Source organism: Cetorhinus maximus, chromosome 4, assembly GCF_964194155.1.
Source record: "Cetorhinus maximus chromosome 4, sCetMax3.hap1.1, whole genome shotgun sequence".
Lineage (NCBI taxonomy): Eukaryota > Metazoa > Chordata > Chondrichthyes > Lamniformes > Cetorhinidae > Cetorhinus > Cetorhinus maximus.
Window position 1 is genome coordinate 105,023,426 of NC_135882.1, and position 23,454 is coordinate 105,046,879.

At 41.0% G+C, this 23,454-nt stretch overlaps 1 protein-coding gene across 1 annotated transcript in view; it reads left to right on the forward strand.

Moving 5' to 3' along the window:
• The window catches only part of kcnq3 (potassium voltage-gated channel, KQT-like subfamily, member 3), a 536,749-nt gene that overhangs the window by 496,724 nt on the left and 16,571 nt on the right, over positions 1-23,454 (forward strand). Inside the window, exons 10-13 of the mRNA XM_078540589.1 lie at positions 7,968-8,161; positions 11,481-11,583; positions 18,200-18,331; positions 22,217-22,315. Of these exons, the coding sequence (XP_078396715.1) occupies positions 7,968-8,161; positions 11,481-11,583; positions 18,200-18,331; positions 22,217-22,315 (528 nt within the window). The remainder of the gene's footprint in view (positions 1-7,967; positions 8,162-11,480; positions 11,584-18,199; positions 18,332-22,216; positions 22,316-23,454) is intronic.

Consider the following 23,454-nt stretch of genomic DNA (forward strand, 5'->3'; position numbering starts at 1 on the left):
GCATGGGTGTATTAAGAACATCTATTGGTTAAGTCTGAAGGCCCCTTAATGCATCCTGGAGAGTGCTGGCCACCACTTGGGTGGCCAGAGTTTAGTGCGCTGCATGACTGCCCGAAACCCCACCCACCTCCGCCCCACTCCACCTGAACAATTGGAAGCAGCTTTGTCCATTGGACTGCATGCTGTGCTCTCAGTTCAGGCACAGACATTCTCCTAACCAACACTGCAATACTGTGCTGTTAGCTTGAACCATGGGGGAGACTGGTGCAAATGAGGATGATGACATTGCAAGGGGTTGTGAGCACCTCCAGCAGTGACTGCTCCATGGCCAGCTTCAGCAAGGAGATTGTACAATGTGCCCAGTCGTCCAACTGTTCTGCAGTCTGTGCCCAAGAAGTGAAAAGCTCTGGAGCACTTGATGGCACTTTTATGCCTCTGCATTGCTTGAATGGGTAGGCCTGACTCCACGCATGTCAATGTGGCTGCATCTGAACTGTCTCAGCTGCAGAGGAATTGTCACTTTATACAAGGTTTCCATAATGCGCGGCCGCTTCCCTCCCCCTGACCCCGCACGTGCTTGTGTACTACCTTCAACCGCAGAGCAGACCTTCCCCTCACTCTCCAATGCACCTCAACAGCAGGGCAGCCCTTGCCCCCAGTTCCAAGTCACCTCAACCGGAGGGCAGCCCTTGCCCGCACGCCTCCAACACAACACAAACTTAAAGTCCAACAGGCAACCTGCGCAATGTTACTGTGTACTCACCTCCGAGCTCCCCTCAAAGTGCAGCCTGCCAAGTACATGCCTTGTATATGCTATTATGAAACACATCGGTGTGTTTGCGGGCAATTCAGCAGGGGATGATCCCAGCAGCTGACTTTATAAGATATGCAGATGTATTAAAATGAGGTTCCTGACATCTGATGGCAGGATACGCGGCCTGCCATCGACAGGCTGAGTGGATGATCGCAAACTGGTTTCACGATGTTGTGTAACCGATTTTTGGCCTCCTCGTCTTATTGTCCACTCACGCTGCCGAGCACGCCCAGTGCCAGCAGACACAGTCAATTCCGCCCCACATCTTTAGCACTGTGTCCAGTTTAGGTCTCCCTACTTATGAAAGGATATAATTGCATTAGAAGCAATTCAGAGAAGGTTCACTTGATGCATTCCTGGTATGAAGGGGTTTTCTTATGAAGAAAGGTTGGGCAGGTTGGGCTTATGCTCATTGGAGTTCAGAAGATTGAGAGGTGATCTTATTGAAATATATAAGATTCTGAGGGGCTTGACAGGCTGGATGCTGAGAGGATTTTTTCCCTTGTGGGAGATACTAGAACTAAGGGGCACAACTTCAAAATAAGGGGTCTTCCATTTAAAACAGATGAGATTTTGTTTTCTCAGACGGTCATTATTATGTGGAATTCTCTTTCTCAGAGAGTGGTAGGGCAGGGCTGTTGAATATTTTTAAGGCTGAGATAGACAGATTCTTGCTTAACAAGGGAGTCAAAGGTTATAGGGGATAGACAGGAAAGTAGAGTTGAAGACACAACCAGATCAGCCATTATCTTATCAAATGTTGGAACAGGGTTGAGAGGCCAAATGGCCTACTCCTGTTTCTAATTTGTATGTTTGTACCTAGAGGCGCAGGGCAAGGCTGAAATAATCAATGCGTACTTTGTATCGGTTTTTACTAAGGAAAAGGATGCTGATAAAATATCTATTGGCAGAAATGGTAGAGGTAATGGATGAGGTGAAAATTGATAGTCAGGATGTACGTGATAGGCTGGCTATCCTAAGTGTAGATAAGTTGCCTGGTCCAGAAGACTTGCCTTAGAGGTTGCTAAAGGAAGTGGGGTAGAGATAGTGGAAGGGCTTCCCATGGTCTTCCAACCTTCCTTAGATATGGGGGAAATGTCAGAGTGGCAAAAGTGACACCCTTGTTGAAGAAAGGGTGTACGGACATTCCTAGTAACTACAGGCCAATCAGTTTAAAATCAGTGGAGGGTAAGGTTAGAGACAAAAGCCAGGGAACAATTAACAGGCACTTGGAGGCATTTGAATTAATTAAGGAGAGCTAGCACTGAGTGGCAGGACACGTTTGACTTATCTAATTGAATATTAGGATGAAATAAAAGAAAAGCTTTGTGATGGAAATGTAGTAGATGTTGTCTAACTGGATCTTAAGAAAACATGTGACAAAGTATCACATAAAATGCTGGTTTACAGAATTGAAGCTCATGGAATAAGAGAATCAGTGTCAGCTTGGATAAAAAATTGGCTTAAGGACAGAAAACAGCAAGTCATGGTAAATAGGTGTTTTACAGACTGGACAATGTTAGTCAGTGGTGTTCCTATCAATGCTAGGACCACTGTTTTATTAATATGTAAATGCACGATTAGATATTGGAATACAGAGAAAAATTTCAAAATTTGCTGATGATACCAAACTTGGAGGTGTGGCAAACAGTGAAAATGGTATCAATCAACTGCAACAGGACATTGACAGGCTAGCAGAATGAGCAGACAAGTGACAGATGGAATTTTATACAGAGAAGTATGAGGTTATGCACTTTGGAAGAAGAAATAGGGAGAGGCAGTATATGCTTAATGGTACAGTTTTAAAGAGTGTGCAGGAACAGAGTGTCCTGGGGTTCATGTGCATTGACCCTTGAATATAGCAAGACATATTGAGAGAGTAGTTAGCAAAGCATATGGGATCTGGGGCTTCATAAATAGAGGTAGTGAGTATAAAAGCAGGGAACTTAAACTGAACCTTTATGACAGAGAGTAATATCCAGTTATGGTCATCACACTTTAGGAAGGATTTGAGAGTCCTTGAAAGGGTGAAGAGGGGATTTAGCAGAATGATTCCAAGGATGAGGGGTACTGGCTACAAGATTAGGTTGGAGAAGATGAGTTGTCCTTCTTGGAGTAAAGGAAATTGAAGGGAGATCTATTGGAGGCATAGAAGATTATGGCAGATTTAGATAAGGTAGACAAAGGAAGTCCATTCCAATTAAGTACAAGGACTAGGAGACACAGTTTGGGCAAGAGATACAGGGGAATGTGGGAAAGAACTTTACCAGCAAGTTGTAATGACCTGAAACTTGCTGTTTATAAGAGTGGTGGAAGCAAAGCTGGCCACTGATTTCAAAAGGAAATTGCATAGGCACTTGAGAAAATTAAACTCGCAGAGCCAAAGGGATAGAATGGGGGAATGGGACTAACTAGATTGTTCTACATAGAGCTTGCATGGACTTGTTGGGCTTATTGACCACTCCCTTGCTTTGTAATGGTCCTATAACTCTATGACTCAATGAAAATGTTTAAGCGAAATTGGGAATATATGGAGACAGGAAATTAAAGAGACCTACACCTTTCAAGATCTTCCTTACCTTGGGGTGCTGGCTTGGCTTTAATATCCTCTATTTTACTTGGCTCGGGACATATACCGGCACTTGAATGAATGGAACCAGAGAAATTGATCTGCTGCATGTCGATGTCACATTTCACGCTGTTGAACACCAATCCTTCTTTAGGTGCCATTTGCATCGGTAATTGTAGATTATGGTCGTGTTCTTGCTTTGTTCTTCCTACGACAGCTATATCATCTGCCATACAGATACATCCTGGCATGGTGAATTGCGGTCCATGTGAGCTAAAAAGAGATCCTAGCTAACCGAGAGTCTAAAAGGAAGTCATTGAAAGCAATATTGTCCAAATAAGATACAAATCATAATAAGCTCTTGGGACTTCTCAACGGGATGTACTGACCAATGACCATGCTTGTCCTCAATCTTCAAGAAGGATTTTCCAACTGCTCATCTCAGATTTAACTCTTCTAATGTGGGTATTTTGTGAGAGCAATAGTTCAAAGCTGCATTTAAATGTCATGGATCGAGGCATACTCTTAATTATCTGTATTTCTTTATGGCACATGAGATCAAGCTGCACCAATCTGTGTGCTCTTGTACTTTTCTAATGACTCCATCTTTTTCCAATTTGCCTAGTTCTATTTTCAAGTTAGATTGTATGTGGATTATGTACATACATGGTGGATCAATTGACAGACTTGCATTCTCCTGCAAGTGTAGTGTTGCAACTTCCTGAAAACTGCCAATCGTATCGAAATATTCTGGATTTTTTTATGTTAGATTGTGAACTGAGGTGATAGGAGTAATTTTTTGTTGTCTGCCTTGGTTCCATGGATTATTACCAATGTGAACTTTTGACATGCTGGTAAACCTGCAATTGCTGGGCTATTAGTTTCCACGATGTATAATGCCTGTGACACCAGGAGGCTTGATTGTATTTGCACTCCAGCACTATGGCTCCTGCACTGGAATTAGTAAACCATTATACGTTGAAAGTTTCACAGCAGTAGATTTCACCATGGCCTTCCATGTCTGTGGGTACATGTCTTTTAGAATTTGCAGGGTTTGTATGTTAGCATTTGTACCTGTGTCTAGCTTGTTCAATAACGATTAGTTACCAAGTTTCTTAGGACATATGATTTGAATATTGGCAAATACTTCTGACGGTGTTACGGCATCTACGTGTTGCGCAAGATTGATGGCATGAAACATTGTGCTCACTGCTCTTCGCCTTGTTGTGCACATCATCATCATTCCTTGGTTTGTGTCATCTTATGTGTATGTTTTTGACAGGATACCAATGGCCATTCTTATTGCTTGAAGGTACCTGTTGTGTACGGTCTGTTTGAATCAGTGCATGGCTCTTTGTAGCTTCATCAGCCTTTGCTCTCGTGCACTGCTGCTGCCAATTACCCTTTCTGCCTTGCAGAGCTGATGAAATTCTGGGCATTTCCTTGGTGCATGTAGGAGTCCACACCTTCCCCATATGTTGCCAGGTTTGGTTGCTTCTAGTAAGCATGTCAACAATCAGGGTTGTATGTAGGAGTTGTAAGCTGTGTAAACCTGCAATGATCACTTCGTACTTAAATTCACCCCTGAGTAGCTCTTAGATGCTAATTATTTTGGGCTTGTCTAGAAGATCGTTCTTGAACTTAACAATTCTGTCTGTTAGCTCTCTGTCTGAAAAATAACAATAAGTAGCCTTTTCTCTGCGTCTGCAGACTAAGTGGTCTATGGATTCTTCAGGCTGTTGGCAATATGACATGAACTGTAGGTGATGAATATGGAAGTTTAACCTGATTCTAAACTGGCCTTCCAATGTTGTCCATTCCTTCTGGGGATCCTTTAGCTTTTCTTCTGTTAATCCTGATGTATTCAGCCTCTGTAGACTTTCATTCTTATTGCTAGGAGAAACTTAATGGCTTACTTATCTGGTTCAGACACACCTGAATCAAGAAACCATAGCTCTGTACACTGCGTAAACAGTTTGAATCCGGATAGTAGGTCAGCTGCACTCCGATTCAAACTGGGGAGCTTTGTAAACATTCTAAAAATGCCCCTTTGATCTTCCTCCTGCTGCAGTACCTGGCATGACTGTTGCTGTACCTGCTTTCTGAAACTGCACCACAAAGACCCTGAAAGGAAGACAAGTTGTGGTGGAATGCACCGTGGTAGTGTTTTTGTATACCTTTAAGAATTTGAGTATGTCTCTGTATACATCACTGGAAAGGAAATGATGTATGCATTGTAGGTTCCAGTTTTGCAATGGTGTTGTTGCTTTTTATTCAATTTAATTTTCAACAACTCCTGATGCTGCCCATCATGTTTGCAACCTTCTCTGGCCCAATTTTTATGATGGTTGGTTTGATTTGTTTTTGTTTTGACTCTCCCTTGCTCACCTATCAATTCAGCCCACCCTCTGGTCACTCATCTTTCCCAACTGAGCTAACCCGGTGCTGATCCTCTCAATGCACTGTGCCACTCACAGAACTGACAGGCTATGCATTGCAATCTCACCATAAGAGATCCGTTTGCTTACCAACTTTTTAATCTGAGCATTTTCCAAATGCAGTATCTCCAAAGCTTATCTTCACAGTCACCACGCTATGTTTTCAACCATCTCTGATGCCACAACTTCGTTGCGGGTCAAGAATCTTGTCATGCTATGTTGCACAAACTATCACTGTTCACCATGTGGTATCTGTACTTAATCTTTTTCCATCCTTGCCATCATATTGTGACTTTTATTAAAGACGTTTATTAGCTGCCACCATTGTCATGTAGAAGGTACCTTTGCTGCATACCATGTTGTGTTCTTATAATGATATAAGTCCTTATGTTTATTTGCTGTATAAGACAACAAGCACCAATCTCTCATAAAGGATTGGGTCAACACATTGTGGTTTCATTTATTAAGGTTAGGTACATGAGAACAGTCTTGCATTGTTGTAAAGCTTGGAGCACTAGAAGCTGTGTCTGATCTGCTGCTTACAGCAAAAGTGAAACTAAAACTGGAACCAACAATACTTACATCATTTCCTTTCCAGTGATATATACAGAGATATACTCAAATTCTTAAAGGTGTACAAAAACACTATGATCAGAACCCCCACATTTCCTGCATTTCTGGGTTTCCTGACCACTCCAACCCCAACCCACTTCCTACCTATAAATACCTGGGTTAATGTAACAAAGTTTCAGAGGGAGTGGAGTGATTTAGTGGAGTTAAATGTTATTTGCCCTTTTGAGTGGCATTTAATAAATTTCCTTCCACTCCCTGGTACACGTGCTGTCTCCCACTCCCCCAAAACTCTTGACTGTTTTTCTAAAGTATAAGTAACAGCTCTGTAACCTCCTGTCTTTAGTTTCCTTTGGCACCTCTAAGTACTATGAAAAAACATTCCTCATCTCTTCTTTATATTTCACCAGTTCTCATTTTCAACTGTTACATCAGCATTGCGATATAAAAATAGAGCCAGCTAGTTCAAGATTGTCATTCATTTTGATAACCATGTGATTGGAATTCAGCATTTTAAAATATGGATATTTACACATTCAGCAGGGTTTTCACATCATGAAGGATTAAGTCAGTAGGTGATGGGAGAGTTGTAGCCTTCACAATAAATAACTCAAATCATGAGAGCCCACATGTTGGCTTCAGATTATAGAAATGTCATATATTATCAGTGTGTCTCTTCATCTTTTATGCTGTTTTTGAACAAAGGCAGTAAATCCATTATTGGAGATAATTTGCTTCATAACATACTCGTTACGGGCTCATTCAGAATAACTTTCTGTATTAAGGATCGAGGAAAAGGAGTAACAGAAAGGAGACTACAAATACATAAACTGTTTCAAAATGTTCAGACAAATGCAGTTTTATTTTTGATATAAATCCAGGATGCTTTAGCATAGTTTCCACTCATGCTGGAATTTTTTCAGAGTGAGCTGCAATTGGAAATAGGTTTGGTTTATCATTACGTTCTAGGTATTAAGAAAGTAGAAGTAATTTAGAACTGCCCCTCAACTCTCCAGAAAACACGATACCTCATTTCTTAAAAAAAAATGACTTTATAACATTTTGCGCATTTCATGATCTCAGGGTATCCCAAAGTGCTGAAGTGTAGCCATTGTTGCAGGAAACGTGGCAGCCAATTAGGGCAGAACAAACATAAATGTGATAATGGTACGCAAATTCTTTTTTTTAGTGATTTTGGTTGAAGAATAAATGCTGGCCAGGACACTCCAGAGAGCTCCCTTGCTCTTCTTCAAAATAATGCTACGGGATCAACCTAAAAGGGTAAATAGACCCTCAGTTTCGTGTCTCATCCAAAAGTCATCACCTCCAACATTGCAGCACTCCCTCAGTGCCAAACTGGAGTGTCAACCTCAATAATGTGGTCAAGTCTCTGGAGTTACACTTGAACACATATCCTTATGGCTCAGAGGTCAGAGTGCTACCACTGAGCCACAGCTAAAACCTTTGGGGCCTTTGATTGGAAGCCAGTATTGATAAATACTACACTGTTTCCATGGGAGAATATTAAATAATAAATGCTTTAAAAGCATTCCACTGTATTTGTTTTTCATTACAGTCAGAAGCTGAGCCTTTTGGAACGTGTTCGTATTGCTGGACCCAAAGGTGCCAATGTTAAGAGCAAGCTTTTTACACCTCTAAACACAGATGGAGTAGAGGACAGTCCTTCAAAGGACCAGAAGAGTTTGGGTTTCAGTGACCTTCGAGCAGCAGTTCGCATTAAAGCCTTTGGCTTCAGACAGAGCTCAGAAGGTACGATTAAATATTTTACTTTCCTCAAGTTCCCAGAAATCATTTGCATAGCTTTTTTATCGGAAAGCTGTAGGAAGGTTTGAACTTATATTTGTAAAGTGCCTTATCCTATTTCTCAAATATGTTTCAAAGTGTTTCAGAGACAAGGGGCTGAACTTTGTCAACTCTGAAATGGTGAATGACAATGTCCAGGCCTGTGACCTGGAGATGAAAGTAGCCAGCCTTCTGGAAGGAGCCCAATTAAGAATCTGTCTCTGGGCTTGCCATTCAATTAGGGACAGCAGATGTGCTGAGGATGTGGGAGGGCAAATCAGCATGCGTAATTTAAAGGATGGCACACAACCTTCACTGTGGCTGCAATGAAAGTGCTGCTGAAGAGACTGGCACACAAGAGGAAGGAGCAGGTGGAGTGTAATGGACACAAGAGGAGGTGAAGGAACCCGCAGGCATCTCTTCACCCTGACCACCAACCATGAAAGCGGTGTCAATGAAATACTATTGTAGCGGCAGGCTGCTGCCTCTGAATGACCTCAGGTTTTTCATTTTCCTCATTTAAAGTTCATGTCACTTTCATACCACCCCAACTTCCCACTCTGCCATCATAGGAACATAGGACTTAGGAGCAGGAGTAGGCCTGTCGACTCCACCATTTGATAAGATCATGGCTGATCTGATTGTGTTCTCAACACCACTTTTCTACTTGCCCCCCTCAACCCTTGACTCTGTTTAGGGTTTTAAAAATGCAATCTTACTGAGTGTACTACCTAGCTTGCCATAGCCATGTGACTCTGCTATGAGGCAAGCAGACTGTAGGCTGCTATTTCTAACTAGTTCAATAAATCCTCTCACAGATAAGACACTACTGAGGCAGTGCTGTCTTGATACATGAAACGTTGGCCAAAATTTTCCAGCCCTGTTGGCATTGGGTGTCCTGGTGGGAGGGGGAACAATATGGCAAGACGGCCAAAAATCAGTTTCATGCCATCATGAAACCAGTTTGCGATCACCCGTCAATGGCGGGCCGCATTCCCTGCTGCCGCACATCGGGAACCTAATTTCAACACTTTAGCATCTAATTATAAGCCCAGTTTGCCAGAATCATCCCTCAATATGAATCATCTGGGCACTTTGGCGTGATTGCACACTGACGTATTTCACAACTGTACATTAGCGATGTACACCTGGTGAGCTGCACTTCGCTCGGGACTTCAAGGTTTGTTTGCCTACCTTGCTTCGGGCAGCACTCGCCATCATCAGCAGCAGGCTTCACAGGCAGCACCACATCACTTTTAGGGGGCTTGCGACAGGTCTTTACCTACCAGACGAGCCGTAAAGCAGGCAGGTAAAACATCTTTATTCCCACCCACTACTGATTCTGCCCTTTTGTGTGCAATGCATGTCCAGTGACTGCCTAGTAGAACAAACAGTTGTTAATGCATGAGAACAGTGGATGTGTAGTGGGTAACTTGAGTAACTCACAGTCACACAGGATCGTGCATGCAAATATGTTTTCGATCGCTAGGAAAAGGGGAATGTTTGTATCTTTCATTCAATATGAAAAGGGGGATGTTTGGTTCTTTGAAAATGTAATCCTGTTAAGTGTACACCTAGCTTGCCATAGTCAAGTGACTTCCATGAGGCAAGCTGACTGTAGGCTGTCATTTCTAACTAGTTCAATAAATCCTCTCAAAGAGAAGGCACTACTGAAGCACTGCTGACCTGATAGAAACAAACTCCTTTGTCTGTCAAAAATCTGTCTAACTCAGTCTGGAATAAATTCAATGACCCAGCCTCTACTGCCCCACGGGAGAAGAAAATTCCACAGACACATGGCCCTCAGAGAAAAAAAATCTCCTCATCTCCATCTTAAAAGGAAGAGCTCTTATTCTTAACCTGTGTTGCCTAGTTCTGGTTTCCCCACCACCCACAGCCCCCCCAACCCCCCCAAAAGGAAACATCCTCCCAGTTTCCACCCTATCAAGTCCCCTCAGGATCTTATATGTTTCAATAAGATCACCTCTCATTCTTCTAAACTGAAATATAGGCCCAACATGTTTAACCTTTCTTGATAAGATAAGCCCTTCATCCCCGGAATGAGTCGATTGAACCTCCTTTGAACTGCTTCCAACACAGTTATATAATTTTTCAAATAAGGAGACCAAAACTGTACACAGTATTCCAGGTCTGGTCTCACCAAGGCCCTGTACAGATGCAGTAAAACTTACCGACTTTTATATTCCATTCCCTTTGCAATAAACAATAACATTCCATTTGTCTTCCTAATCACTTGCTGTACCTGCATGCTAACTTCTTGTGATTCATGTACCAGGACACCTAGATCTCTCTGTGACATCGTGTTCTGCAATCTCTCTCCAGTTAAGTGATATACTGCTTTTCTATTCTTCCTGCCAAAGTGACTCACCTCCTATGAGTTGACAAGAGATAATACATGGGCCCCATGTTTCGCTGATATAATTTCATTGTCATGGGAAAGTATCTCTTAAAAGCTTCCTAAACAACCTCAACTGGCTTTCCACAGCCATCACGTGGGTATATTGCTGACATAGCATTCAGTCCACCACCAGGTAAAGTGGCCAGAAGCGGGAACATGTCCAACCCAAGGCATTTCTTTTTCAAATTTTCCTGACTCCCTGCCTTAAAACCAGCCTCCGACAGCCTGGGAAATATTCCTCCAGAGGAGTGCCATGAGTTTTGTCATATAGGCAAACATAGCAGCCATTTTATATGCAGTAGAATACCTCAAACAGCAAGAAGGACGAGTTACTAATTAACAACAGAAAATGCTGGAAATGCACAGCAGGTCTATTAGCATCTATGGGAAGAGAAACAGAGCTAACATTTCGAATCAATTATGACTCTTCTTCAGAACTGGAATTGAACTGAATTGAACCAAGCTAGTGAACGTAAGTGGAAACCCTGGCTAAACTTCCCCCTTGCTAGCTTGAAACAATTATAGTTTCCCGGCTGAGATCAGCTAATTCAGTACAGATGAAGAATTTAATCTGGGATCATCCTGGTCTATAAGGCCCAGCACCATGATTTAAATCTAACAGGAGAACTTCATTCTGGTCAATTACCCATATTCTTAAATGTAATAGGAGATAATACTTGTACTTGCATTTTGTCATCATTGTTGCTTCTATTATCCTGTTAATACTGTTGAGCTGCCAAGTAGAGGGAGACAGGTTCAGCTATTTTGCGGTCAGCCAGCAAAATCATGAATGGAGATAGCAGATTATTTAAACTTTGTTTTCAAATTAAACTGATATTTAAAAAGGCTACTTTCATTGCAATGTAGATGCTGCTGCTGAGGTGGACCAAGAGCCTGAAGACAAGGGTTACCAGGCTGACCTCATGGAAGATTTGATCCCAACATTGAAAACAGTCATCAGGGCTACAAGGTAGGCCTTGCTACATAATTGGGAAACAATGATTTTTATTATGCCTTCTCTTTTGAATGCCACATAAGGCCAATGCTCTTTGGATGGAATGAGTGAAAAATGAACAAAGTATATTTTTAGAGAATGCTGGCCCTGAACTTAACTTTACATTGCCCAGCATTCAAAATGCAGAGGAAATCTTCTTGTGGACAGTAATGTGATGCCTTTGACAAAAGCTGCAAAATTGAATGTTGTTGCTGGCACCTTCTCAGAGGGACAGGCAGGAAAGTGGAGTTGAGACCACAATCAGATCAGCCATAATTGTATTGAATGGTGGAGAAGACTCAAGGGACCGAATGGCCGACTAATGCTCCTATTTCTTAAGTTTTTATCATCCTTCCTCTACCCCACCTAGACTTGCACCTTCCAAGTAACAAGTGACTTCTCCATTCTTCCTATCAAAATGCACTACCTCATATTTATGTGTTGAACTTCATTTACCAATTATTTGCCTATCCTTCAAGTTTATTAATGTTCTCCAGTAATTTGTTGTATGCCAGCCTGGCCCCAGCCATTACTCACCACTCGCTCCACCCCCCACAAACCCGGCTCCAGTGACGAATGTTGCTGGGAACTGGATGCAGTACCAACAGTTTCCACCAATCTCAGTGGCGCTGCTCAACCAAAGAGCTGTCAGCATCTGATTGGCCAGCAGCTTTGGAAACAGGATTTCTTCCACTGATGGAGGCAGAAGTCTTGCCTCAAAGTAATTAATGTCCCAGCAGCGCCACGGGACTGGGCAGGAGTGGATGTTATGCCCACTTCGGCATCTACTCATGGGATCCACATGATGGATGTAAAATCCAGCTCCAAATCATTAATGCAAATTGTGAACAGAAATGGCTCCATCCCTGATTCTTGTGGATCACCACTCCCCACCTTCTGCCACTCTGAATATCTACCCTTTATTTGCACCCTCAGCTTTCTGTCTTGAGCCAGCTAGTAACCCATTCTGCCACTTGTCCCCTGACTCTGCAAGCCCTGACCTTATTCATTAGCCTATAATGGGGCAGTTTATCTAAGGCCTTTTGAAAATTCAAACAAATTACATCTGATACATTACCGTTGTATACTCTTTCTGTTACCACTTCAAAAAGTTCAATAAGGTTGGTCATTTTGAAATCCATGATAACTGTTCATTGTTATATTTTTCTTTGCTAGATGTTCTCTATTCTCCCATTTAGTGGGGATTCCATTACTTTTCATACCACCAATGTTAAGCTGACTGGTCTATAATTCCCTGGGCACGTTCTGGCCCCCTTCTTAAATATAGGAATTACGTTAGCTACCTGCCAGTCCCTGGCACTGCACCTTTTTCTAACAAATTATTAAATATAAGTAGTAATGCCTCTGCTATCTCTTCCCTAAACACCTTAAAAATGCAATCCAGCTGAAGCAGGGGTTTTATCCTTTTTGAGTTTGATTAATTTATTTAATATATACCCTTTTAAATTCACTTACCTCTTACTCACCACATCATTCAATGTCCTGTCTACCTGTTTTACCTCCCTGGTAAATATCAAAGTGAAATAGCTTTTTAATATTTCTGCTATCTATTGTTACCTGTGGTATTATCCTATGCATCCCTTAATGGTTGTATTCCCATTCCAGCTTTCCTTTTTCTATTAGTGTGTTTGTGAAATGTTTAACTATTTTGTTTTATGTTCCTTGATAATCTAATTTCATAGCCCCTCTTTGCGTTCATCATTTTTTTTTTACATCTCTCCTAATCTCTTCATATCCTCTCTCATCATGCACTCCTATGCTGTCTAGGTACTTAATGTATGCCCCTTTCCTATTCCTGAATTGTTCTTTTATGCTCTTATTCATCCATGGAGTCTCATTAGTTTTTAGTTTGTTCTTTCCTTTTAGTAGAATATATTTTCCCTGCATCCTGTTGAACACTTTCAAAAATATTTCCCATTGTTCCACATTGTTGTTCGCCAACATTATTGTCCATTTTATTTTCCCAAGCTCTATTTTCAGTTCCTCAAAAACAACTTTCCTCCAATCCATTAACCTGGATTTCGCTATTCTTATGTCCTTCTCTATTGTAAAACCTGAAGCATATTATATTATGGTCACTATTGCCTAGATGGTCCCTTAGTTTTACTTCTCTTATCTGCTCTGATTCATTCCCCATTACTAGGTCCCATGGCAAATCTTCCCTTGTTGGTTTTTTTACATTTTGGGTTGGATTTTACAGGGCACCATATTTCCACCCCCCCCCTCCCCACCCCCACCCCAACCCCCACCAACTGAGAAGTTGGTTCTCAGCCTGCCCACTCAAAACCCAGCTTCCCACAATGAAATTACATTGGGAGTGGCCTTAATTGGTTCAGGGTGAGACTTTGTTCTGGGCAGAGGTCCTGCCCTAGAAAGCTGCTGGTCAGTCTGATTGGCTGGGACTACAGGCAGTTCCCAAGGAAGAAGTGATGGACTTCAAGTTAAATCTGGGATTTTGGATGGGCCTGGCTGGCAGACCCCAGTGGAGTGGGGAGGGGTAGGGATTTGGGGGCCATGTTTGAGAGAACAGATGGGGAGGCTAAAGGGGTGTCTACAATCTTGGAGGGGTGCCTCTGATAGACACAGGGAACCCTCAAAGGAGGTGCCCTCTTCCTCCCTAACAGCAGACTGCGCAGTGAAAGCTGCCAGGCTACCCGCCTTGCTTTTGCCTTCCTCTCTTGCACATAAAATAGCAGCAGAGGCAGAATGTGGCCCTTAAGTGGCCATTAATTGGGGGTCACTTAAGAGCCTCGAGGCCTGGGCAAGTAGGCTGCCAGATGCCTCCCTCACTCACCGTAATATGAGAGACAGGTCGGGGGTGGGAGGGAAGGCGGTCAAAAGGCCAACTGCTTTATTTTATGAACACCCCCTCCCACCTTCAAATATGCGGGGTGGAGTTGGGGTGTAAAATCCAACCCATTAGGTTAGAAAGGAGTCCTGTACACATTGTAGGAACTCCATCCCTTTAACTACTTTATCTACTTCTTCTGTCCAGTATCAGGGTAGTTGAAATTCCCCATGATTATTATCCTATATTTACTCAGTTCCCTAATTTGTTTGCATATTGCTTCCAACTCCCTCTTTTTTACTTAACTAGGGGTTCCTGCGTTCCTTGGTTGACACCCAGGCTCCTTTGGACACCCGCATTTCCCAAACTCTCACCATTTAAGAAATATTCTGCCTTTCTTTTTTTTTCTACCAAAATGAATAACTTCACACTTATTTACGCTTTATGGGGAATTTGGATCAATATTTTCTTCCTTTCTTTTTTAAGTATCCTCTCAAATAAGGTCAGGTAAAAAACTGTTTTAATATGCTGCTTTACAAATGTAGATCCCACTTATGTTCTAACAACACCTTTTTTCCCATTGCTTTTCACAAATTAAGCTGAAAAAACAATACTTTAACATGACAGCAAGGGTAAAAATATAGATCCTGTGCTTGGATGTTGTGGGAAGAAGTGACTTCTATCCAGTAGGTATAAAATGGTATCATGAATAGTTAATTAAGTCATGAATGAGCTACGTTATTTGTGGCCAATGAAAGTTGCAACTCGTCTGTTAAAATGTAGTGTTTCATTTCTACTGTAATAAGATCCCAGTGTTACCCACTTGACCTCAAAGACAGACTTTGGTGTACACCCGTCCCTTTTTGTCTGTTACAGCCCCTTTTCTCCAACACTGCAAAGTCCAGATGTAAGTGTAGAATTATGTAAAAAAGCAGTCATTTACTGTGATTTTACACCAAGCGAAAGATTTCCACCTTTATTTCTGATTTGTTAGTTATTTTTTGTATTTTTTTACTGAAACTTTGTCATTACAACAACAATCATTGTACACAACAAATAATGAGAAGTGCAAAAAAAGAGTTTCCATTCAATCAACAGGATGTCTATGTAAAAATCATTCAGCACTCCAGTTAATCACTTCCCTAGAGATGTAATAGAATCTGTCAAGAATTCATATCTATCCTTCCTCTGAGACACCCAGTTGCAATTGGAAATTTCTGTGAAATTTAAACTTTCAATTTCAACGGATTGACATCAAAACCTCACAATCGTTGTCATACTTTAGCATGTAACTGAAGCAGCAGCAGTGAGTTCTATGCGACATTGACACACCTTTATGCCAAAAAGAATTAATCTCTTAAACATGTAATCTGTGAATCACAGCTATGTGGTTTGACTCTAGTGTGCAACTCCCTGTGGTTTAGGTTGTGCTGAATTTCATCAGGTAACATCAGCCCTTCTCCTCCTTCCGTCTCCTTCGATCATCCAGATAACCCAGAGATGTGCTGAGCTGGAAAATGGGGATCATTTCTTTCTCGTTTTCTGTTACTCCTGTCAACTGATCTCTCACTCTGGTAATTTGACCACCTATGGTGGAATTTGCCGCTTCAGTGTATAAATCGTGTAAGCATTAGGCTGAGGTTATGCTTAGTGTGAATTTTCTGTGCTAAGGGAAACCACAGTGCCTACATCAAGGTCAGTAGCCTAGTCAATTTTATACCAAAGAAGTAACCTAGAGGTTGTGAGTTCAAGTCACATCTATAATAAATAGTAAAATTAAACCCAATAAAGCACCAGATGAAACAACAATGAAAGCTCTCATAAAATCCCGATTACTTCAGCTTTATGGAAAGAACCAGTCAACCCTATCTAGTCAGGTTTACTTGTGATTCCACTCTCAAGCTATGTGATTGACTCTTAATCTAAAAGGATGGCAGTAGTTACTGAGTTGCCCACACCCCAAGAACAAATAATAAAAGGCCTGGTAATTATTAGTAATATCATCCCAACACAGTAACAGAATCCAGGTAGCATGAAGTGCAACGTTGACTGACTGGTTTCAATTTTTATTATCTTGAACCAAAATAAATGGTATCCAGATAAATGCGGTTTAGAACTGTGTTGAAAGGGTAAATTCAGAGTTCTCATACTTCTAACATTGAGCTGTGCTCGAAGGGATCGCAGTATGGGTAACTAATGCAATGTTGTTGTGCATGTTCTTTGAGCATGGACCAACACTGGGAATTTAGCATCACTTAAGTTGTACGTTATTTGCTGCTCTTCAAAAAATGAGAAACCTGGTTGAAGCACCAGGACCCAATATGCCAGACACCAGCAAGATTCAAAGATGTTGGAGAGAAGATAAAACAAATCACGTAGCAGGTGATGCAAGAGTTGGGTGTGAAAAGATTGAAGATTGTGGAAGAAACTGAGAGAGATGATGAGCTTTATCATTTTGAAGTCCTAGGAAAGAAAAATTTATGTTATGGGATGGCACTGTTTCTTGGAACGGCTAATCTTTGTTGTGCAGCTGGCACTTTCAAAGCTTGTCTTGCCAATCTGAAAGAATGATACCACTGTGGCTTTTCATTCATGAAGGATTAAAGTGCATGATCTGTTTACTTGTGGCCTTCATCTGGATGCACTTAGTGTGCAGTATCACCTGGCTTTCACTTTATAGTACTGATAAAATGATAAGAAAGCCAACTATACAGCCACACCTGAAAATGCTAAATATCAAATGCTCAAAAGGAGATGTTATTTTTAATCTCAAAGGTAGTAGTGGACAACAAGACATTACTATTTTACAGGTATAGGGAACACTTGATATAGGGAAAAAAAATCACATTGCTTTTTGCTCAATTGTTTCTTGAATTACATGGTGCAGTTGATCCAAACAATGGTCTAATTGTGTTACATCATTCCTTGGATAAAATCTAACTCCAGGAGCTTTCTTTTTTGGCATGTGTGTGAGAAAAAAAGCACTCTTTCTGCCATTTAGAAAGAGCTTCCTTTATCCTGCAAAAGTAAGAGCAGCTGGATTCATTGTACTTCATATTAACCATAGAGTAAAGCCCAAACATTCCTACAGTTCAAATGAAATTAGTACAGTAATTACTGGAAAATGATGCTTTGGAACATGTTTATTGTGAGATCTAGGTAAAGGGACAAAGTCTAAAATATAAGACACCACCAATTTTGAAAAGAAGAAAAGATTAGACAAATCAAAAATTACTGCTATGATCCCCATAGAGACCAACAACTTGGAAAAAAATAAAATTCGCACTTCCAGTTAATAGCTGAAAGAATGACATGTTTTAAGACATTTGCTGTAACAAATGACTAAAAGCATTTTTGACTAACCACTAGTTTTTTTTGTGGGCAACTTATACATTAAACTACTGAAAGGAATGTTCCCTTTTTTTACTTAATACACATCATACTCTCTATGGAATTACAGTCCTTATAGCAAATTGTCCACAGCTGCTCCCAGTTTCTAATGGGTTTGCATTTCCCTATTTCACCACCATACCATATGACAATAAGTATGCTGCATAAGATTGATATGGTCTCAGTCACAGCACCGGGGAATTGCATATTTTAATTCATAAAATTGGTTATTATAAAATGATTGAACATTTGTTAGAGAACATGCAGGTATACACATTCTCTTTCTCAGCATTCTATGAAGAATAAACAATTTTCTAACATAAACGATGGCTGGATGTCTCTGATTTTTGAATCATTGAAAGGAAAATAAAAACCATCTTCCTTTCTCTTCAGTATCCTGAAATTTTTCCTCAACAAGAAAAAGTTCAAAGAGACTTTACGACCTTATGATGTGAAGGATGTTATTGAACAGTACTCAGCAGGACATTTGGATATGCTTTCAAGGATAAAGTATCTCCAGTCAAGGTAAATGGTGAAAAACAAAGCATACGAAAATGAGAATTAGCACCTCCTTAAATGTTTAAATGTTATCATTTGTTTATGAAAAGATTCACAGCCTGTGGGTGGCATTGGAGAGGCCACATTTATTGCCCATCCTTCGTAATCCTAAGAAGATGATGGCTGTCACTGAATTGCTGCTGCCTTTGTACTGATGGTGTTCACATAGGTCTTAGGTGGAGATTTTCAAAATGTTGACCCAAAACGTGAAAGAACAAGGATATATGTCCTGATCAAGATTTCATGTGACTTGGAGGGGAGATTATAGATGATAGTGTTCCCCTGATGTTGCTGCTCTTGACTTTCCCAGTGGTAACAATCACAAAACTGGGAGCTGCTGCTAGAATAGCCTTAGTGAGTTGCTCCAGTGCACATGGTAGATTGTAAATACTGTAGCCACAGTGAATATGGAGACTGGCGAAGGAGTGCTGAGCAACAAACTGCTTTATTGAGAATGGTGTAAGAAAGCTGGGGTATCAATATCCTGACAATTATATGCCAAGGAACCAGGTGAATCTTTACTAAGGAACTGTCTGGAGTTTTACTTCCCATCTTAGGTATAGGGATGAGTGATGTCAGGCATAGCTCACCATATCACCAGTTTGGATCAAAATTAATTATGTTTACTAACCCGCGATTGGGTACACTTAAGCTGTTGAGTGAGTGAATTGACTCTTTCATCAAGGGAAGAGCCAGACAAAAAGTCATGCACTAAACATTGTTTATTTGTTACAAATCATAGTTTAAAGTTAAAGTTGTGTAGACGAAAGCTGAATAGACAGGCATATATGTACAGTTATCTAGCAGTTGAACAACAAATCATAGCAAAGATTATATGGGGATGATGACACAGCAGTTGGTAAAGGCTGAGTTGTTGAAATCCCAGAGGGATACTTGAACAACTGTCATAACCTATAGAGAAGCACCTTACGTATGTCGGGCTGGCTGGGAGGGAGTGGGCGGGGGCGGGGGCGGGCGCAGAGCCGATCGCCATCCACGATCCGCTGCGTGCCGCCATTTTACATGTGTGGGCCAATTAAGGCTCAGCGCTACCTGTGCAGGCAGGCGGAAGAGGGAGAGTCGGGGCCTGCACTCTTTTGCATGTGCATGAAAGAGTGCAGCAATCTCCTGAGGCACGGAACTGCCTCATGGAGATTAAGTTCATAATAAAACTTTTGAATAAATGAACAGAGAAATTATTTAAACATGTCCCCTTATGTGACAGTGTCACATGAGACGGGACATGTTTGTACATTTAGCAAAACTTATTTAATTAAACCTTCAGAAGCCTCACCCCACCCGTGGATGAGGTTCCATGAAATATGTGAAGGCCACTTGGGGCTCTTCGCCTGCCCGCCAACCTTAAGGTTGGGTTGGCAGCATTGCTAACAACTTTAATCATTTTTTTAATGGCCTTAATAGGCCGTTGACAGTTCGACGGGCACGCGACTGCCTACGATGACGTAGGGACGAACGTCCGATGTCATCGCATGTCATTTTGCACGTTGGCATGTTGGGCTCACCCCCACACGCTGACAGCAATATTTTGGCCATATTTTCAATTGGTATGTTTGAAATGCAGCTCTGAATTTAGGAATAAGACCACCGAGCCTCAAGAGGTTTTTATATATAAGACTTAATCAAACATTTATTAATTTAACAACAAATTAAACACACATACAAGTCTACAAATTACTGCCATAATAACTTTAAAACAAATCCCCAAATTAATCGCTCCCAGGTAAATCTTCATCAAGGCAACAATAACGCATAGACTTTAAACTGACACCAGGCAAAGGTGCCTTCAAAGGTACAATGCATTGGGACAAAAAGTAACACACTGAGTTAGCTTGTAAGGTTAATAGCAACTGCAGGAAGAGAAAAGTATCAGTTACCTTTATATGTTCAAAGGCAAAGCCTTACAAATTCAAAATGAAGTTCCTTGCAATTTTATTCAACAAATGCCAATTTGCACTTTACCTTCTATCCTCCTTACTGTTTACCCAATTAGCATCTCAAACTACTATACATCAAAGCACCCAGAAGACACACACAGTCAAACACAGACCCTACTACAACTCCACATTAAAATAATTTCCAATAACATTATAGACGTTAACATCTCTTGATGACAATGGGCAATTCAGTGTATCACTATGGGCAGGATTTTCCCAGCGTTGGGTGGGGCCCGCTCGCCGACGCATAAAATGATGCACGGTGATGTCGGGCGGAACTCCCGACATCACCACGCCCCATTTAAATTTTCAGGTAGGCAGGGGCTCAGCAAAATGAGCTGTGCGCCCGCCGACCTGTCAATGGCCAATTGAGGCCGTTGACAGAGTCATTAAACTAATTAACGGACCTGCCCGTTCAACCTTAAGGTTGGTGGGCCGGCCAGGAGCCCTGGCGGGAATTAGAAAAAGCATGAAACCTCATCCACTGGCAGGATGAGGTTTCATGTAGGTTTTTAAAAATTTAATTAAAATATTTTTTAAAATTATGGACATGTCCCAACTCATGTGACAGTGTCACATGAGGGGACATGTCAGGTATTTTTTTTTATTTTTAATATTTTTGACAGTAGAGGTGATCTCCCTGAGGCAGCACTTAGCCTCAGGGGGATGAGTGCGCTCTTTCGTGCGCATGCGCGAAAGAGCACACTCTTAGGTTTAGGGAATCCCCCACCCCCCCCTCCACCCGCACAGGGATGGATAGCGCTTCCGTGCAGACGTCACACTTGGTGGGCCTTAATCGACCTGCCCATGCAAAATGGCGGTGCCCCCATAATTGGGGATGCCGATCAGAGGTGTGCCTCCACGCGCCCGCACTTCAACTTCGCCCCCAACAGGGGGAAAACCCTGCCCTATGAGTCAGCACTAGCGGATGTTGAGGACAAACAATAGCAATGACCAGAGTCTGAGATTATCAATTGATGTAATTATTTGAAATAGAATTCCTTAATTAGCTGACAAGTTAACAGCCTTGCATAGCTAGTTCATCAAGAAGCTAAAGGGCAGGATTCTTCACTTGAACATATAAAGTTAACTGATACTTTTCTCTTCCTGCAGTTGCTACAACCTTACAAGCTAACTCAGTGTGTTACTTTTTGTCCCAATGCATTGTACTTTTGAAGGCACCTTTTTGTATCTGTTAGGTAAAGGCACTTACAAAACAAAGAGAACTGAAGTGAACTAACAGAGGGACATTTATTGCTACAAAGTGTATCAGGTTACTTGTACTAGAAACTATCACTATTTCCTTCTCTGCCATTGGCTGTGATCCTTTTTCTATTCGTATTGGTTAAGGAGATAGATTGTTGGTCCATTCATTCACTAGGAACCCAGGTGCACCATAGGCCTCGCTGTGCTGCACCAGTTTACACATCCAGCAATTTACAATACAAACATTTTTCAGGTGAAGGGTGAGGCAAAAAACTAACTAATAAATGCCACAAGCTGTTCTTCTCCAGCATATTCTAGGCGATTAGCATTGATTCGGCTAGGGTGTCACATTGTATCTTAATATTAATCTCAAACTGAACTCTGGTAATAGTGTCAAAGATGCATCGTTAAATGGCAATGTAGGATTATAATTTTAAATTTTGATTTTTTTGTGTGAGTAGGAGAGTTACAAATGGGTTTCCTTATTTTCTATTTGCTTTGATGCGTCACTAATGGTACCAACATTCTTTTGGGAATGAACTTTGGCATTGCTTTTATGAATGAATTGCTAGAATATGCTGATTGAGTTATTTATCTTGCTGCACTTGGTGTTAATAGTAGTTTCAATGTGTAGAATCATTGTAATTATAATGTGAGTTTGGATGATTTGTCATTCTTCATTTTTTCTCAGGATTGATATGATTCTTGCTCCTGCACCTCCATCAACTCCCAAGCAGAAAAAATCAAACTCAAAAGGAGGTTTTGTATACCCTTTACAACAGTCACCTAAGTAAGGCACTTACTTAATTAAATTAAGTATATATTAATATTTAGGTCTTTGCTAATATTGTAGTACTGGGCAAACAGTGAGTTATGTAACATAATATTTTTATATTATTCTTTATTAATCCTCTAGATTTCACTGCCTACATAGGGTACAAACCATAGAGGGAAAAAATCATTATTTTGGCTATTCTGTTGGATCACAGTGCTCACTTGTACAATTGTACCTTTTAATGTCAGTTTATTATGAAAACAAAGGAATAGAAATTCATTAGCACCTCAAATATGTCATGTGGGAGGAAGGTGAATGGGTTGGGTTTGATTGTGGGTCAGGCATCATCCCTTGGGAGTGCTGTGGTGCCGGGGAAAAAACTCCTGCTCCTGACCTTTTACTAAAGTAAACCATGCCTTTTTGGCGGCAGATGCTTGCTGGACTGCATCTTCACCTGGAAAAGCTGAGTGGGGGATGCATGATAGCCCTCCTTATAAGTGGGCTGCATTGAATTTTTTTTATATACCAATGCTTTATCTTGGGAGGTTGGTTCCAACTGACACCCTAGAAATGCCTATTTTATGCCAGACCCAGCATGTTTGGGTCCTGGTCTAATTTCTGGTCCTTCCAGCACATTCCCGCTAAAGTTACAGTGGGAATATGTCAGAAAAGTTGTGGATTCTTACACCAAGAATAGATTTCCAAATTGGGTAAGTTATGTGGAACATCAGTAATAATGAAAACTGCCTATTCCCAATTAATCTTTCAGTAACTACTTCAAGATCCCCATTGTTATAATTAATCTTGTAGAAACAATCTTTCAATTTTTACCATTAGAAGTGGTATAAATGGTAAATAGAGCAAAACTCGGGTAATTCTGATAAATGTAATATCTATTTGGAAAAAGTGCCCCATTATTCTCTTCCGATGCCTTCCTGGAATTGCACACATGTAGATTCACATGATCCACCCCTAACTCGTAGTGGTGTAAACTTTATAACTATTTTTTTAAATATAGCAAGACATTATATGCAATAACTCTACAAATAAGTCACAGGATGGAAAAATTGAGCAGCAGAAAATGGGGTTAAATATTTTGATTCACAAGGTCATGTGTGTCATTATTATACTATGTTTGCTTTATCTATCTTAGA